This window comes from Giraffa tippelskirchi, chromosome 14 (genome assembly GCF_054371585.1).
Source record: "Giraffa tippelskirchi isolate mGirTip1 chromosome 14, T2T-mGirTip1v1.2.pri, whole genome shotgun sequence".
Taxonomy (NCBI): Eukaryota; Metazoa; Chordata; class Mammalia; order Artiodactyla; family Giraffidae; genus Giraffa; species Giraffa tippelskirchi.
Window position 1 is genome coordinate 60,190,607 of NC_137288.1, and position 13,034 is coordinate 60,203,640.

The following is a 13,034-nucleotide window of genomic DNA, read 5'->3' on the forward strand; positions in this document are numbered from 1 at the left end:
CTCAGGGAATCTGTCCTGGAACCCAGGGTGGCAGTGACCTTCCTACAGGAAAGTTGCAGTATTCTCAGGATTTAATGTAAATCGGAGGAGTTAACAAGCACAAAGCAAGGGGCCCAAGTTCTCCAGGCTTTACCTCCCCTCTCTCAGGGCGGCCTCCTTCCCGTTATTTGAGATGACATCCCCTTTTCTCAACTCTTCACGCTTTGAAAAATCAGCTGCCTTTGTAACTCAGGGCTCCCTGAGGTTCACAAACTGGGGACACCCACCAGCTATACCCTAGGGTGACTGCCTAAGGAAAGTGGTATCTGTAGGTAGAGGTCTTTCCAGCATACTAGGAAGACCAAGCGGTTTTGGATGTCTCTCCCTTCTCTGGTTCCCCCAACCAAGATTCCTCCCCCACCAAGCTCTGGGAGACCTTCAAGTGTCGTGGATTCTGATGGCTGCATCCCACCCTCCTCCCGTCAGAAGACAAAGGAGCTGGAGGACAACATGGAATCAAGTATACATTTTAAAAATTGTTTAATGGAACATAAACTCCTTTAGAAAAACATTCAGCCAGGTGATAACACCCATAGAAAAAAACACCAATCTTGTGTTTATCTTTTTTAATTTGGCATTTGTTATTTGCATTTATATTAAAGCAAAGTGCATCTTTTCTTTATTTTGTTTATACACATTGCACAATACATAAATAATGATGCTTATAAAACGTCTTTATATTTACAAGTAATAATATATTTATATATAACATAAAATACATTTTTTTCTTTAATAAATCTCAGGTTTTGTTTTTTTTTTCAGGAGTCCTTTCTCTCTCAAAGCACTACAATGCTAAATTTCCAATGAGAATGCTTCTCTTGTTCATTTAAACCTTTGTAGTTAGAAAAATAGCTTATGTTAAAGTCTAAACATGCTCATTGAGCTAAGAGCAGTGTCAACGTATCATACGAGTGTATGAGTTGTAGAAGAAATGAAAAGGGTTAGGTGTCAGCTCAGGATGGTACCTTGGGTTAAGATGGACCGAATCCTTCTTGGTGGGAAGGGGTTGGGGGTGGGAGGCTGCTCCCCTCGCTGGTCTAACAGCAGAGCTCAACACACAGGCTGCGGAGGGGAGGAAAGTGCTGAGCTGGCTTTGTGAGTCCAGGAAAAACCTGATGTAACCAGGGCAGGGGAGAGGCGGAGGGGCCTGAGAGGGCATTGGGTGAGCAATACTGTGACGGGGCTGCCCCGGCAGCCCTTGGGAAGCCCATCTCAGAGACGTCCAGGAGCAGATGGCCAAGACAGACAGCTATGACGATGGCAGCAGGGTGGCCAGAGGGGAGTGAGGCAGCACGGGAAAACGGGTTCTGGTCCGGCCTCTGGCGGGGTGGCTTCTGAGAAGCCTTCGGACAGGCCAATGTCCGAGAAGGGGCGAGACGGGATGGGGGCTTCCCCAGGCTCTGGGGACAGAGCCTTCTGCTGGGACACCCGCTGCCCCACTAAGCGTGTCCAAAGGGCAAAAGAGACACACACTTCTCAGCGGGCAACACGTGTAGGAAACAGAGCACACCACTTCCCCTCATCTGCATACACGCACGCATGCACGCACTCACGCACACACACCCACACACCTGACAAGGGCAGTGACGACCCCAAAGGTGGGGCCTGCTCCCCATTTACACGGTATTCGGTGGTACTGGTTTTTTGCTTCCCCTTTTCCGTATCGCAGTGTTCTGCCAACCATACCACTCTCCCCTCCTCCAAACCCCAACAATTCTTTTCATAAGCTATTTCTCAAAGAACAAAACAGAACATAAACAAGGACGACAAGAAGGAGGGTGGGCGGTGGGGGGGAAATAATGACCAAAGAGTTTGCATGAAAAGCAAGCACTCAGGAGGAAAATATTAGCAGCAAAGTAGTTTGGACTGGGCCCGCTCGGCTCCCGCTCTGTCCTCTCCCCACGTGGCTACCGGCTGTTGAAGATGACCTCCAGCCAGCACGGGCAGCTGCTGATGAACTGGCGAGTGTAGCACTGGCCCCAGCCCTTCACAAAGCTGATCTGCACGGTGAAGCCAGTCCACGGCTGCTGCATGAACTCGTGGTCGTTGGGCCGCTGCAGGCTGTACGCTTTCTCGTAGTCAAAAGCCTTGATGGAGAAACCGGGGAACACTTTGTGTACCAACAGCGTCCTGGAGTCCGGGTTGTCCAGTGTGGCCGACTTGATGAAGATGGGGTAACTGCTGCGGTTGTACACCCACACGCCGTCCACTTCCCGCGTGAGCTGGATGCCACAGCCGATTTTGCTCCGTACTTTCTGCACCAGCTGACTCTTGTTGTCCGAATTGAGCTGTCCGAGGCAAAAGCCATTCCCCTGAGGTAGATCATAGAAGATGTCCAGGGAGGGCTCCTGGACACAGTAGAGCCTCCCCACTCTCGTCTTCTCCTCCCAGTATGCCACCACGCACCAGTGTGACCGATCCCCAGGCTCCAGAAGAAGTTGGGAATCTGGAAAACAAAAGGCGGACCTGGTCGGTGGTGATGGAGGCTGGCCTTTTCCTCTTCCTCCCAAAACCAAGACACATACATACATACACCCCCACGATTGGTCTCTCAGTGCAAGACAGAAGGAGGTATAAGGTGGCTGGCTGTGATGCAGGCTGGACAGTCCTCCTACAGGTGTCTGGAAAGCTCGACCCAGTGATGGGAGAGCCTTGCCTCTAAGTGTGGGGCTCGCTGGTGAGTCTCTTCCCTCCACTCCCTCTGACTCTTATCAAGAACACAGGACATGTGCCCACCTGGCCAAAGACGAAGCCCCATCCTTGTAGAGCTCAGAAGCCAAGACCACTCAGTAACTTGGCTGGTCCTGGTTTTAGGGCTAGAGAAGGTGTTACAAATGCATGGTCCAGAATTTCAGTTCTTTTACACGGGATGGAACCTTGAAGGCCAGCGGCTCCAGTCTCAAGTCATCCTCATGAGAAAACCTGCACTCAGAAAGCTTTTTTCCCCTCAGGCTCTAAGGGCGAAAGAGCCAGACTTGGACCCCAGGACCACCTGCTAGAGTCTCTGAGCTTGTCACCCGGTTCTCAGATCAGTGCCTTGGTCATAAGGGATCACTGCCTGGAAAAACTTTAATGGAGGTGGTTTGGGATTAAAAAACAAAACAAAAAACCCCTATCTTCTTAATAGAAAAGCAACTCTCAGCGTGTCCGTCAGCAGCAGATCTATATACAAAGGGTGAGTTCACGTCTAAATGCCAAATCACCGCATGCACCCTGGTGTCACAGCCCAGACAGAAGACAGCACGTCTATAGTGGATTCGGCCACGCTTTCAAGCCCTTCTCGCCGGCATCCCCCTCTTTCCCCCTCCCTCCCTAGAAGCAAGTCAACTCTGTGCCCTGCCCCCTCCCGACCCCTCCTCCCCTGGAGGCCCCCTGCCTTTCTAGAAGGTGCTTTCTACCCACAGGGAGCTGGGGAGACTGGGATGATTCTGGTAAGGTGATTTTTCCTCAACAGGCACTGGGGGTGGGGGTGGGTATCTTTAAAAAGGGGATCCATGGAAGGGAAGGGGGGCCTCCAGCGGCTGGCATTCCAACTCCTCCTTCCTCCTTAAGCTGGAGCCAGCGGGGCAGGCCTCAGACTGGGAACCATAAATCTCCCCCAGCCCGGCCAGGCTGCAGGAACGCTGTGGTTTGTGGTGGCAGGGCGGAGACCGGAAGTCTTGTATTTGTTAACAAAAATGGGGAAAGGCCGGGCAGGCGGCCTCCTCCTCCCGCCCTCCCTGCAGTCCTTGCCTCTCATTTACTGGGGTGGGGGGCTTGGGACACCAAGGTTGGGGGTGGTGTGAGACGTCTCTGGACTGGTTTGGGCCTCTTTGATTGTGGAATCCCTCAGTTTTAGCGCCTGAGTGATGCCGGGGTACTAGCACAGAGGCCAGGGCTGGAGCAGGGATGGGGCCCGGTGTCCTGCTGCCCTGGCAGGCTGGGTAACCAGCGCGGCTCAGTACACCAACTCCTTCCAACGTTCACAGGCATGTCAGGACCTGGGAACCAGTCCGCTCCATTAAGGTTTTTTTTTTTTTTTTTAAAGCAGCAGCCTGCCTTGCGTGCTGTCCTGTGAATAAGTCTGTACAAATGTGTTTGGTGACCCCCTGGGACAGCCTGAGCAGTGGCCCCCAAGACACCCCACCTGGCCTTCTCCAAGGCCTGCCCTGCCAGCTACACAAAAGGGGAAGACTAAGGGTCCAGCCTTCCCACAACCCCCACCCCTAAAATCAACACCAGAAACCTGGCCCGTCCACCCCCACCCTCATGGGCATTTCTGAACTACAAGCATGAGAGAGGCTGTGTGCCTGAATGTGAGCGCGCTTCAACTGTGTGTCGTGAGTGTGTGTTTGCGTGCACACACACGGGAACATATGGAAAAACAAGAGAGGGACAAGGGCTCGGAGCAGAAGGTGAGTCATCAGGCATTAACTTGTTTCTGCAAAGTATCCATCAACTGCTAATAAACTCGTGAGCGCTGGCAATCTTTGAACCCTCTTGCCGAGGGAGTTGGGCTCTGACGGCTGCTACACCAAAGACCCAGAACAGCCACGTAAATAAAAATGCTCTGGCGTCCAAGTTTGCTGGGGAGGAGAAGGCACTCCTCTGCAAGGCACGGGGTGCCTGCCCTCCCCTCCTGCTTGTTGGAGTGGGGAGAGTGTTTCAAACTGTAAGAAGTGCTATCATCCCAACTCGGGACAACAAACTAGCCTGGGAAGGAAGGAGTTGCTGGGAGGGAGGCTGAGGAGACCCTTGGCGTGGCTCCTCTGAAACCTGGCACCCTCTCCAGAAGAGGGCTTGAGGGGGAGGAGGAAGAGGAGGGCTGGGAGCTGAAGATCAAGTGGCCCCTGTACCAGGCCCCCCCCGGGGCCAGGGGTGGGGGCCTCGCCTGCCTGCTGGGCCTCAGGGGGGCAGGGGAAGCTGGGTGGGGGCTGGGGCCTGATGTCTCCAGTAGAGGGGAGGGGGCGAGGGAGAGGGCATTCTGGTGGGTTTCTCTTTCATCTGTGCAGCCCGCCAGTCCACCCAGCAATTTGCTTCCAGACATCCCCTGCAAAGAGCCTCTTTCTGTGGAGGTGAACGGCCCAGCCAGAGAAATGGCAGTGTGCGGATGTCCCTGGATGTGAACAAGGCCCCTGAAAGCCCACTGAAAGTGCCCTAAGTGGGGGGTAGGAGGACCCCCACACAACCCTCCCATGTCACCCTGCAGTCCCCTAGTACCCTGATACCTCTTCTCCTTGCTGTTCCTGAACTATAGCTCTGAGCACAAAAACAGGCTCTCATGCAAACCCTTCACCAGAGGAGAGGCCTCCCTTTTACACAGCACATGTCTAGGGGCTCAGTGCAATGCCCCAAACTGCCACTTCAGATTCCCCTCCTTAGCCCTGAACTCCCGGCTTATGGGCTCATTTCTGGGAAGCCCTCAGCAGCATCTTCAGAGAAACACAGTTCCCTGAACCAGGCCCGCAGCCCACAAGCATCTCCCCACAAAGGTCTGTGAAGACACTCAGCTCCTGGGGCTTCCCAGGCCTCGAGGTGAGGAGCCAGGAGGGCCGTGCACAGAAAAACAAGTCCCCCGCTCGTTAGAAGGACCGAGGAAGGGTCTTCGTATCCTGGGGGCTGATACTTAACCTCCGAAGGCACAACCCACCATCCTTTGTTAATTTCCCTCAGCTTTTATAACCTTTTCCGGTATTTTCAACAGCTTCTCTCTACTCAGAAAACTGTACAGGGGCTTGTTTTAAAACCGTATTTGTGCATTTTAAAGCATCCAAAAGAAAAGCTGTGTTGTAAAAAGCGAGCTAATCAGATGCCTGCTCACAATTTTTTCTTTTTATTACAGTGCAGGGAATTTTTGGAGCAACCCCAGAAAAGTGCTGAATCGGCCTGAAATTCCTTTTAGGTTGTTCCCCCCACCCTCCTCTTCCCAATTTCCCTTAAAGCATAAAAATCTACCCTTTAAGAGGAAAGGGGGGGAGGCGGTGTGGAGAAGGGGAAGGACTTTGCCTCCTGTTTGCACTTGCATTAGGGAAGACCACTTAACAAGGAGCTCCCTGCCTCGCACAAAGAGTTATTTAATTACCCTGGTCATGAATGAACAGACCAGACCCTTCTAGAAGACCAGAGGCTCATGAATGAATCTCACGCCTGGGATGGTAATGGCACAGGGTGACCAGACCTCAAGGCCACACTGTAGGTAAGAGAGAAATTTTTTTTTTTTTTTTGAAGATGTGAGGAGATGATGAAGAAAAAAAAAAACCTGGAGAGACAGAGGAAAGGCCAAATTCAGGGCCTCGATGGTACCATGTCCAGTCTCCAGCTTAGGAAAGTGTCCATGAGGCCAGAGAGGCAGAATTGTTCCAAAGCACCTAGAGGGACTCTGAGAACATCTGAAGTGAGGCCACCACACCCGAGCTGTGTCCACACACAGAAGGGGTGCTGATGGGGGGGGGTCTGACTTTTCACGACAGGATGATCTTGGGAAACCGAGACAGCACAGAGGCACAGCAGCCACTGAGCCAACGTGCCCACTGCTGGGGCAGCAGGGGGCTGGGATGCTCTTCTCTGAGAGGCACTTGGATTATAAAGAAATTACCTCTCTTATCCAACATTCTCACTACCCAACAGTAGGATGGGTATGCGAGCCACCACCACCCCCCACCCCGCCTGTACAGTGGTCCAGCGGAGCAGGGCACCCCCGCAGGCCCAGCAGTAAATCCGGCAACCCTGGAACGCAAACATGGCCACGCCTCGCCCTCTCAGGTCCAGGGTCCTCCCTCCTCGGGACTCCCGGCGCCACCAAGGGTTGCCTCATCCTGTCCTCCCCCTAAGCAGTCATCCCAAAGGTTAACAGCTCCCGTCAGCCTGGGTCCCCACCCTGGGCAGGAAACTGGCTGTTCTGAGAGCGGCCAGCCCACTCCAGGGACAAGGACTGAGATAACAGTGCCAACCCGTCCCATCCAATCTCACCCCCAACACAATTAACGAAGTTTCTCACTGGTTTTCAGTTTTTGGGAAGCAAATGGCCCAAAACTAAAGCAAACACATAAATGCTTGCTGCGCCGTCTGAGCTCAGTCTGGGTTCTGGGGTCAGCTCTAATCGGCCACGTTTACCTCATTCGGGACTCGAAAGATGCCGCCAGAGCTGCTCCCCTAGACTCTGGGGGCAGCAAAGACAGCTCTGGGGTTTAGCACAAGCTCTCCATGGGGGCTGAAACTAATTCAAAATGTTTCAGGTTAACTCTCAGGTACCTGGCAAACGCTGGGACCAGACTCAGTACCACCACCCCAAGCTCTTGCATCAAAGAGATCAAGAATGAATTCTGGCTGGAAGAAGGCAGAAGGAAAAAGTTGGATTCTTTTTTCTTCCCAGAGCTCAGCAATGAGGTTCCCCACCGAGGTGGCTGGATTTGGGGGTGGCCAAGGGGTCTCACCGGCTCTCCTTCAAAGGCCAGGGCGCTTCTTCAGATCCCTGGGCCCAACCTCCCAGCTATGGAGTCAGACATCTCCCTTCAAATCTGCCTCCCGAGGCTCCCTAAAATGGAGCTCCCAGTAGTCCAGTAGTGACCTCACTGGTGTTATGACAACTTGCTAGAAGTCAGTGAGAGGTCGGGGCCTGGCCAGCAGCCACACTGGAGGTTCTCAACTCTTAAGGGGCGTATCATCTCAGAGGTTCTCCAAGTGCTCAGAAAATGCTGACCACACCTCACCCCAAATGGGAGAAGGCTTCTGGGGTGACACTTTACACCTAGTGAGCAGTTACTATGTAGAGCCCTGATGGAAAGGGGCTCACAGAGAGGGGACCCCGTGAAGCTGCATGGCGTTAGCATCCTGATGCTAACGGAGGGGGAACGAGGCAGGTGGAGGCACCCATCACCTGCCAAAGAGAGCTGGGTTCAAGGCCAGAATATGGCCCTGTGTGAGCTGTGGGTGGGCAGTCACCTCAGGCCCCTAAAGCCACACCGGTCCTCTCCAAGCACCAGAGGGAAAAACAAGTGTCCTTCAGAACCCACTTTGGAAACGCTATGCCTACTGTGTCCCCAAGTGTGGGGTCCAGCTCTCTCGCGCCAAGAAGCCAGGAGTGAAAAGACTTTTTTGCCTGTAAGCTGCTGCTCTGTGACCTTGGTCAAGTGGCTTTGCCCCATCAAGAGTCACAGTTTGACCTGCCCACAACTAACAGGAAGGTGGGTAAGGGCAGCCCTCTTGGCTCTGCTGGGCTCCGGCTCCACTTGGGGATTCAATATTAAACAACACCAGTTCCATTTATTTTTACTACCTTACGGAGAGTTAAGAAAAGCACTTTGAGAAGTGGGGCACATTTTTGCATTTCATTTGCAACAATAAAACAAAAACAAAATAAAATCCGAAGGCAAAGGAGATGGGAGTCAAGATTTGGCCATGTCCATCTCTAACCCAATTTTTTTTTTTTCTAACTACAAAGGTTACAAACTTGCGTTCTTCCTGTCTCTCATCACTCATGGCCCCCGGGAAGAAGTGAGTCCTCAGGGGAGGGTGTCCTGTATTACTATTTTATTTCAGAGGAGGGTGTCCTGTATTACTATTTTATTTCCAATGCCAACCGGACTTGGTGCCCTTAAGTTTCTCACTCATCGTCACCCTCCTTTCCTCCTGCAATCTCCCTGAGCTTACACACTTGGCAGATCCTGCTAGTCTTGAAGATTCGTGACTGTGCCTTAAAAATTGTGATGAGTAATCAGTTACTAGAGCTAAAATGTACTTCCTTGCTCCCCCACGATGGGCCCCAACCCCACCCCTCAGAGCCCCTTAGATGGCCCAAGTCAGAGGCCCCCCAGCCCAGGGGTCCCTCCTAAGAGCAGTGTTTTGCCATCAGAGGATATAATTGAGGGTAGCGCCGGGCAGGGGCGGGAAGCCACACATATCAAAAGCTCCCATCTGTCTCGCCAGCCGGCTGACTCGGCTTCCTGTGCCCCAGCCTTCAGCCATGCAAATTATAGCGTGTACCCGGCTGCCTGCCTTCTGAGGAGGCCAGCTCTGCTGGGCTCCCAGAGGCCTCAGAGGAAGGGTGTGGACTCCCAGCCCGGCCAACTCCATTCATAATATTTACAGTAAATGGGCCTCCCTGGCTGTTGGTTAGTGTGCATCCAGCCTCATCCTGCAACTCTGAATTTCAAAGTCTCTTCCACCCCCCGGTGCAATGCCAAGTCCCCACCATCACCCCCCTCCCCATATAACTCAGCAGCTCCCTTCAGAAAGGGGATTCACACTCTTGCACACATAGAACCCCCCAGACCTGCACAGTGTCACTTGCTCACCGACCTGCTCCCCTTGGGGGAGGATCCTGGCCACTTCCAGGAAGACACAGGAGGGGAATATCCCACAACTCTCACCCACCCCCATCCCTACCTGGAGGGGGTCCTGAAACTGCCCCAAAACTCCGCAGGAAGATTCTCAACTAGGGGTGCACAGCCACTCGCAAATGTGAAACCAACGAAAAAGAACCTCCTCTTAAACCACCAGAAAGCCCTGCATTTCCTTCTTGTTACAGACCACTTGTAAATTTGCTGGCTAACACGTTAAAGAATCTTAACAAACACAGATGCAGAATAAGCCAATTTTCCGAAAGGACACAACCCCCAGAGGTGCAGGGCAGTTTTTTGTCTGATTCTGCATGTCTGGAGGCTCTGCCGGAGCTGCTTTTGCTGTGGTCCTCGATTTAATAAAGCCCGGGGAGCCCGCAGTGACCCTCCAGGCTCCCTGCAAGGTATTCCAGCCCCAGATGCTGGCCCTGCCCCCACCCTGTCCCCCACCCTCCTCCAGCTCAACTCTCGATGATTTTTTTTTGTCTAGAGGGTAGAGAAACCGTCCGAAGATGTGGAAAAATCCAATGAGAAACAAAAGTCCTTTTCATCCCTCCCCTCCCCCAGCTCCCCTTGTTCCATAACAATTATGAAAACTGTTGGACGGGATGGCATTTTGAACATTTACTGCATTCCGGCCAATAAATTCCAATGCTGGATCTGATGGAAAAGCCTCCCTTCTCTGGCCAGCTCCCTGGCTCCCCGCCCCCTGCTCACTCCCAGTCCTCATTCCTTCTTTCTTTACAACCCAACAGCAGGGCCAGGCCAGGGCCGCACTGTACTTGCAGGGAAAAACAACAGTTCGACAGAGAGGAGACAGTGTGCAGACAGGAAAAGTTAATCATTACTTCTGTCTGCCTCCGTAATCTAATCTCCCTGGCTTTGACACACTCACTGCTCAGCGATCTCAGCCCTTTCACCCCCAAAGCACCCAGGACACCTCCTAGGCCTGAGCCCCCACCCCCCACCTCTCGAAGGCCCTGCCACCCTTAGTCTCCAGTGAGGCGTCAGGGAACAAAAGTCCCCCCATCCTGGACCACCCTCTCAAGGCCCCCCCCCCGTGGCTCTGTGCTGTGTGCCCCACATTTCAGAGGACTCTGGGCCTCACATAAATGTGGGTTCCAGTCTGGCTTGGATGACTGCAGAGCCAGGACACCCCTCCTCCTCCACTGCAGCCCTCACTCCACCCCCACCCTACTCTCCCTGCCCCAGAACTCAACCTCAAGAGTCCTCCTGGTTGCCCCAAATGATCTGTGATCCATCTATGCAGACACACAAGTCAGGATGGCCCTGCCTCCAAAAACCCAACACAGAAGGACCACGTGCCCAGCAATTCCACTTCTGGGGAGAAAGGCCCGGGTTTCTCCTAATCCTCTCCAGTTCACCCTGCCTTCTTGAGTACAGGGGATTCCACGGTGGGGGGTGCTGGGGGGAAGGACGCCAGGAAATACCTGCAAATACTGGTATGCATATGCATTTTTCTGGGGGGAAATGATCCTTCTGCTTTCATTCATTCTTGAAAGAGTCTGCAAACCAAAAAAACCCTGAAGAACTGCAATCTTTTTCTTCACCAAAGGAAGAGGCCGTTAGCTACCCACCACCTCAGCAACAGGGGTCTCATTCTCACACACCTTCCAATCCAAGAACCAAAACCCACAGATCACAGGATGCCATTCGGTGCTGCAAGGGGCATGGGGACCAGGCCCACTGGCTTATTTTGTAGAGGAAAAAAACTAAGGTCCAGGACAAAAAAGGCTCCGCAAAGCCCATGCAGCCAGCTGCTGGCTGTGCCTCCAACCTCAACCCAGAGGATGGAAACCTGGAAGGTGGGCACTTTCCCTCACACTGTAATCTCTCCACACCCCCTCCTGGGCATCTGACAAACACTGGGGTGGGGGGTGGGGGGCTTCTGAATCTCTGCAAGCCCCCCAATGCCAGGTATCTTCCCCAGGAAACACCCCCAGCGGGGCTTTGACTCTGATCCCATTGAGCTGGAGATGGGGCCCATCTATTTTTAAGAACTGTACTGTGCACCCAGATCACAGAAAGAACGCATCTCAGCTTTTCCCTCTGGGTTACTGATTAATGAGGGGGAGGGGCCGCGCTGGCTGGGAGGCTGCCCTGGGGCTGGCAAGGTCCCCAGGCACTTTCTGAGCAGAGTAGCTCTTCCTGGCCCTCTTGAGCCCCAGAAGCTCGCTGAGCCTACTGGGGAAGGAGACCTGCCAACTTCAGCAGACCGACCGCAAGGTGGAAAAGGGTGATGGAGATTTAAACTCCAGGTGGCAAAGGCAGAAAGGCAAGTTTACTGACAGCACAGTCCTTTCTGGGCTTAGTCCTTTTTTGTTCGCGTTAACCCCAAGTTAAAAAGTAAAAAAAGCAACACAGAAATGAGTAAACACGAGAGCCACCAGTCCAGGCTTGGTGATCTGAGTCTAAAAGATAGAAACTCCCCATTTTGCAAGAGGGAAACTGGAGTTGAAATCCACCCTTCTCTTACTGTCCAGGATCAAACCCCAGGCCAAAACAGCTCTTCCAACTTGACACAGGAGCAAGAAAGAATGAATGAAACCAGTGAACTCCCAAGAAGCCATCAGTCGGCCTCAGGGGAACAGCCAGGGCAGGATGCATGCGAACATGAAACCCCTTGGTAACTAGGTGTTAGACTACCTCGGAGAAACCCACCCAGAGGCGGGCCAGAGCGTCTCAAACCATCTGGGAACTCAAAAATGGACTTGACCATCAGATTTTAAATTAAAAACCAAGTGTTGCATCCCCAGATGGTCTTCATGAGAATCAAGCCCACCAGAGTTAGAAAAGTCCAACTCCCGGGCTTTGGAAATGTTCCACCTCCCCTGTGGCTGGCTGTAAAGACATAAATGCTACCGTTGCAGATGTCCCCTGCCCCCACTGCGTGCTCAGCTGTGCTCCCAGGTAAGGCCAGAGCCTGGACTACAATCCTACCTCCTGCTATTACGGCTGTTATCTCACCATCAACAAGACGAGTGGGGAGCAGGAACAGACACAGGAACAGGGGAGACAGACCCTCTGTTTATCAACAAGCTTTGCTTTATCTCGGCTCTCAACAGACTACACAACCAAAGCACAGCCCCAGGCCCGCCCCTGCACCTCGGCCGTGTCTTAGAACACGTCACCCCACAGCTCGGAAGCTGCCAAATTCTGTTTCAAGGACCCTCCACCTCACTGACCCCCTAACACCTTCAGACAGACCATTACCCTCTGCAGAGAGTCCAAGAACTACATCCTCTGTGCCCGGCAGAGCCTGGCACACAGTAGGTGCTCAGTAAATCACTGCTAAGTGATTGGACCACAGAAACACGCTGACTTCTCCCAAAGCAGTTGGTCCCCTACCGACCACCCCCTCCCACCACCCCAGCTTACAACTGGCAGGAGGCGGCCCATGTGAACCCACCTATTTGGGAGGGTACCTTCCAGGCAGGGGTCAGCCAGAAAGGCTGAGGCCTGGCCCCAGGCTCCCTGTGTAGGCAGGAAGAGAGCCCCTGTCCTCAGCCCCTTCCTGGCCAGCTGTGGCTGATCTCGCGAGGTGCTTCCAAGCCAGGCGCCAGCCAGGCAACCTCTGTGGGCTCACCACCTGCCCACAGCCTTCTGCCTTGGCGTCCTGCTCGGTCTGGACAAGCTACCCTTACCAAGTGTTCTACA

General features: G+C 53.2%; 1 protein-coding gene across 3 annotated transcripts in view; it reads right to left on the reverse strand.

The window, feature by feature from the left end:
- Positions 1–506: 506 nt before the first annotated feature.
- The window catches only part of SMAD7 (SMAD family member 7), a 30,100-nt gene continuing 17,572 nt past the window's right edge, over positions 507–13,034 (reverse strand). For 2 of the 3 annotated variants that reach the window (XM_081561577.1, XM_081561576.1), the window contains exon 4: positions 507–2,485. In XM_081561577.1, the coding sequence (XP_081417703.1) occupies positions 1,947–2,485 (539 nt within the window). In that variant the 3' untranslated portion in view covers positions 507–1,946. The remainder of the gene's footprint in view (positions 2,486–13,034) is intronic. The other variant, XR_014074382.1, reaches the window with a different exon arrangement.